Source organism: Asparagus officinalis, chromosome 7 (genome assembly GCF_001876935.1).
Source record: "Asparagus officinalis chromosome 7, Aspof.V1, whole genome shotgun sequence".
NCBI lineage: Eukaryota > Viridiplantae > Streptophyta > Magnoliopsida > Asparagales > Asparagaceae > Asparagus > Asparagus officinalis.
Window position 1 is genome coordinate 11,804,507 of NC_033800.1, and position 5,955 is coordinate 11,810,461.

Consider the following 5,955-nt stretch of genomic DNA (forward strand, 5'->3'; position numbering starts at 1 on the left):
CCAGAAAGACGGTGGTTCGGTTTGAGTCTTTCTAGAATGATGGCATCCTTAATCTCGAAGCAGCTGATCGTTATATGCTTTGAAGTTGCACTTCAAAATAATTAGAAATACCCTCTACCAGTTCAACCAGTTTCAAAATGAACAGAACTGGTTGCACGAAAACATGATGCCAAAAAAAGAGTTTAATATTGGATTTTGGTATTTACAAAAAAAAAAAAAAAAAACTAACTATGAGCGGGAAAGTACCCGATGGGGACGTATGCATACATGAAACCCAAAGTTCAATGATCCAGGATTAATATTATTTTAATGCAATATTAAATGCGGGGACCGGAGACCATCTGATACTTTTTCTGAGCTTGACATGCGGGTTCTATCAACGAATTGTTGTCGAAGGCTCACTGTGCCGATCATTATTGTTACCAGAAAATAAACATATTTCCCTGAAAGAATTAAGTTGTTCATTGGAAGGGGGCGAGATGCTAGTTTTGTTCCATCACAATTTCATGGAGTATTTTATGGACGTTAGCTAGTTAATAAACCGACGTCCACTCCATTGCTCCAGGGCCAAAACTGTACACAAAACAGCCACGAAACTACCATGGGAACAACAAAAAAAAAGAAAAACTCGAAAAATCTTCAATAATCTACAAAATAAAAAAATCTTAAGTCACCAAATGTATACAACTGCAAAGCCAAAGTAAAAAATATTGGATTTGCGTTCACTACTGCTCTAAACAAGATCAAGCGAAACAAAACCAGGCTCCAATTCAGACAGCTCTGTCTCCTCACACGCCCCACTTGCTGATTCTGATCGCAGCAGCGAAAATGACTGTGGCCGCAACTGGGATTGAAATCAGAGCTTCCTCCGGTTTCATTGGACAGCTCATTTCCACTTGCTTCTTCCTCTGTTCTTGCTCTCACCAATTCCCATCCTTCACTGTCCCAATTCACTGTCCCTTCACTGTCCCCAGCCAACCCCCTTATCCTCTCCATCCCCAGTCTCATCAAATCATCGTCAACCTCCTCCTCCTCCTCCTCGTCGTCCTCAAATTCTGAGCTGACCCAATCAAGAACACACCTCGGCGAAAGCTCCGGTGCAGTCTCCGCCTCAAGAAACGGGTGCCGGAGCAGCTCCTCCGCCGTCCACCGCTCCTCCGACCTCCTCCTCAAGCACTTGTCGAGAAAATCTCGGACCTCGCGCTCGCCGGACGACGCACCGGGTGATAACAACTTGTGTTGTTTGAGGGGAGGAAAGAGGGGAGGGGGCTATGAGATCGGAGGAGGAGGGGGGGCGATATTTTGAGGGGAGGGGCTCACGGGTGGGGAGATCTGTTTGAGGGGAAGGGGCTCACGGGTGGGGAGGTGGTTGGTGTATATACCAAATGGACGGGACTACTAGTCCCGTCCATTTGGTTTGAAATAAATTGCCCGTGGCAAAATCGACCCTGTTGAGATAAAAAAGGTCGATTTTACTGTTTTTTTTATGAGAAGGTCGATTTTGCTTATTAATTTTGCAAAACGGTTGTTTTCAAAAATTTGTCCTATAAATAAACAAGTTAAGGGACCTAGGATTTCACATGTCTTTTGGATCATGAATGAACGGTTCAGATTTGTACTTGGCATAATATAAATAGCTTTAACAAGTGCCCTATCTCATAACCCTAGATCTGATTCATCTGAAACCGCCGAACTCTCCCCCATAATCTCCGCCACAACTCCCTCATCATCTCCGCGCCTCCTCTACCTCCGCCGCCTCCAGTCACCGCCTCCAGCGCCCAGCGCCGCCAAACCCCCAGCCCGCAGCCCCATCCTCCTCTTCCCGAGCCTCCAGCTCTCCATCTTCGACCCCCTGTCCAGATCCGCCCGAACTCACCTCAGGCCGCCGCCTGACCGCCGCCGGCAGCCTCGAGATCCAGCGCCCAGCCGCCTCTCCCCTGACGTCAATGGTAAATCTCTGTATCTGTTAAATATGCATATTCTTATGATTGTGGCTTTTTCCTTGCAATGTTTCTTTGCTCTATTCGGCCATTGATTTTTCTTTGCTTCTACTTCTAATTTTCCTCTCAAGTTTCAGACATTCTTGTTCATCAAGACCATTTTCATTTCTGGATTTATAGTGAAATAAGTATATTCACAATTGTTCTAGTACATTTGTGGCTTATCATAGTAAGGTTACTAAATTCATTAATTAGCTTCTGGCTAATAAGATTGGGAATCTTTGTTCTGCCCATTAAATGCTAATCCTTTTGATGTATGAAATGTTAAAGATATTGATTTTGTCTTGTTGAAGCAGTAAATAAACTCAATGTTAAAGATCTCCTTTTGATGTGGCTAGTTTGTGGTCTGGATTTGGTTACTATTAAAGAAGAGGTTCAAAGGTCAGAAACCTATTAGTACTCATTTTACTACAAAAGTTAGAGTGTAGCTTCATGGCAAGTGGACTTTTAGAGTTATCATAGGGGTAGGTATGTGTTTTGGGGATCAAAATATAGTTTGAGATATTGATGGCACGTAATTGTGATCAGAAGTTGCGTTGCCAGCCCTAAGAATCAAACAAACACAAATTAGAGATCTTTTTTAATAACATATAGCAAAAATATGTTAAAGCTTTAGTTGACATGATATCAAGTTCAATACTTCCATATGCATAAATTTGTGTTTCAGCTTTACTTCTACAGCACACAAAGAAAGGCTAAAGTAATATATCAATATATTAATTAAAATGCATCATGTCAGAGTTTTTTTTTGTTATATGTAAGCTTTGCCAGAAGCAGAGGATAAACTTTTTGTAAACTATATTATATACATGCCAGTAAACAACAAAGCAAATAATTGTGGTCTTCTCCATTGACATATCAAGCATTAAAGGTAAAATATTATACAGTTAATTGGGCAAATGATGATCCAGAATGATTACAAACAATTTATTGATTTTGTCTCTTAATTCTTCGTGCAGGTGTCCTCAACACTGAAGAGCGTTCGTTACCTGGAATTCAAGAAGACTTGTGGTTATCAACAGAGTCAACCTCTACCTTAGATGGTGAAAGCTACAAATTGGAAAATCTTGAAGGAGACTTGTTTGAGAATGAACGAGCTTCCATCCACTTTTTTCTTAATATGTTCTTTTGGAAAGTTGTAAAACTTCTTTATGTATGAGTTAAGATCTTGGTGTGTAGCAAATTTCACTTTAAAATACCTCTTTGTTTCCTATGTATGTGGTAATGTGATACTGACTTACTAGATAAGTTGGATTATTGGATAAGCTGGTAACTGGTGATTGCTATGTTGTTTTAGATTCCAATTTCTTAATATATTGATTTGCGAATAATTGTCGAATATATATTGAATAGTTGATGAATAATTTGATATTTAAACAGGAAATAGTGTTAATCGAATGTTCGCGAATAGTTATCGAACACGAGCACAGATAAACGAAGCGAATTCGAAGTTTATATAGTATTCGTGTCGAATTCGAACACGAACACGAATAGTCCTAATTGAGCCGAATTCGAATTCGAATAAGACAGTATTCGTTCAAATTCGCTTCGTTTCCACCCCTAGTCCCCATATGATTCAAATTGAAATGATTGAAGAAAAGCACAGGGTGTTAGCAATGTGTTGCATTGTGGCAGCGGCGGTGGAGTGGGCGAGAGTTATATTGAGTGGTGCGGACAGTTGGCTTCGTTTTCATTCTGCATTTCTTCATGTGCATGTGCGTGAGCGTGTTGTCTCCATGTACGTGGCTGTGGGTAAATTCCACAAAACCTCCGACTTAACATTATTATGTTAACTGGTTTTGTGGGTTGCTACACATTCATATATACAAAAATAATGGGCATACTTTTTGTGTGTTCATCTTTGTTGATCGTAGATTCCAGCAGATGGTCGACTAGCTGCAGTTTTTGTGGTTGGGTTTTCACTAGCAGGTACATTGTGTTTAACTAATCAATTTATGATGTTCGGTTGATACAATAAACAGAGTAAACAGAATAAAGGTATGAGTCAGTTTTTGTGTAGCTAAGACAGGTTAGTCGTATCTCATTGTTAATGCAGATGATGGTGAAAGCGATGAACAATTAGTCTTAGTCAGCCAAAGTGGAACCATAAACAGAATAAAGGTTCGAGATATATCTATTCAATCTCGGGTGGCAAGGTACGGAAGCCTACAGATGACTTATATTTTTTATGCCTGTCCATAATCAGTACTGAATTTTGAATTGTGATGTTTTCAACAATAATTCCTTCTTTTTTTGCCCTTATATTTTAGAAAGGAAGGAAATTAAGTATCCTAATTCCTAAATACAGAATTTTTTGGTACTCAAAGATGTCTATATATTAGTTGAGATTGAAATGTTCGCAATAGTTTATGTAGCAGAAAATGCTTAGCTTAATACAAATAGTGGCTGTCTTCATTATCCCTGTAATTGTTCCTTAAACTCGGAAACCATCTATGCAACGACAGCCCTACATATTTGATTTTACTAGAAATGCAATAGACCGGTAATCAAGAAAATTATACTGGCTAAAGATCAGATCTCATGTGTATATTGTAGAGATAAAGATATCTTAGTGTTTGTTGGGATAATATGCTCATATCACACTTAAAGCAATTATTTAATTTTTATAAAGATATATTCATTAGTATTGTTCGACTTGTTTATTTTTTGATCTTAATTACTTAGGAGTAACTATTACTCATTATATTTACATAACAAATATTAATGTTGGTTCCTCAATAGCTTGTCTAAGTCAACCGAACATGTAAGAATGCAGCTATCCCTCTGTGTTTAACCGCTCACAGTTTGTTGTAATCAAATTTACTCCGGAGATTGTGGGTAGAAACAACTTTAATATTTAGATTTTTCAGATTGGGTTGTTTCTTATTAGCATTTCTTTTCTCAAATCATCCTTTTAGTTTGTCTTTGCTCAGGAGTCATGACAGTTTCCTTATTCGTTTTTCAGGGGAGTTATTTTGATGCGGTTAGAGCATGCTGGAAAAATCCAATCTGCTTCCTTGATTTCTGCAATGGAAGATGAAGTGCTGGCTGAAGATCAAGTATGACGTATGTTTTGGTCAGAATTGTGTTGCATTAAAATGCAAGTAGACCGTGAAAGCTTATCAGGTAACAGAAGCTCGATAGTGAAGTTTGAAGGCACGTTGCATGATCTCGCAGAAGACAGGTTTCATATGCTTCATATAACGGTCTCTAATTTATCTGCAGCTGTAAAGGGGTGGGCTTTTACAGCGATTTTGATCATCAACCGTCACAATCTTGTACACCATGTAAAATGACGTGTAAGTTCATTTTATCCAGATCTATAGTTTAGTCTATTCCATTGTTCCCCAATATATTAAAGGATGTCACTAAACTGCCTAACTAGCGTTGATCCTATTAGCTTTGGTACGTCAGCTAAGAGAGGAGTACTAAGATGAGCTGTATGATGGTTCTACAGCCAAGGAATGAGTCCCAAGTCAATATTTAAGTAATTTGAATCCCCATCAAATAATTTGATTATATCTCCATATTTCAACGTGCATAGCCTAGCACTTACGTGCACTGCAAGGTTTTCGTGAATAATGTATTTGCTTTATGAGTTTTATTGCCGCATCATTATTCATCATTTATCAAAAAAGCCGCGGTCCACATAATAGACCAATTCTGACCCCAAGGCTGGAGGTATTATTCACTGGAAGCTTTATCTAGAAGGGTACAGGAAAAACACTTTGGGGGGGTCTCTAGATAATATGTAGTCTTAATCCAAAAGCCTGGATTGTGCTTCTCAAAGCGGTCAGAAAACAACCATGTGTCCAATCAAGATTTCCATCGTGTAGTAATTAATTATCATATTTCCACAAGTTACTACTGTACTCCCCAGGGATCAGGAGTCTTCATGATCAGACCAATACTTGACGTTGCAGAGACGTGCGTCTTATGAACATCTAGAAGTTGA

The 5,955-nt window shown here is 38.9% G+C and overlaps 1 protein-coding gene and 1 long non-coding RNA gene across 2 annotated transcripts in view; both read left to right on the forward strand.

The window, feature by feature from the left end:
* The window catches only part of LOC109846686, a 4,167-nt gene extending 871 nt beyond the window's left edge, over positions 1-3,296 (forward strand). Inside the window, exons 3-4 of the mRNA XM_020415931.1 lie at positions 1,638-1,949; positions 2,960-3,296. Coding sequence (XP_020271520.1) covers positions 1,638-1,949; positions 2,960-3,159 — 512 coding nt within the window. The 3' untranslated portion in view covers positions 3,160-3,296. The remainder of the gene's footprint in view (positions 1-1,637; positions 1,950-2,959) is intronic.
* LOC109849029 lies at positions 3,837-5,521 on the forward strand. The gene is made up of 3 exons (XR_002248969.1): positions 3,837-3,929; positions 4,057-4,156; positions 4,966-5,521. It is a non-coding gene; the product is annotated as an uncharacterized LOC109849029 (long non-coding RNA).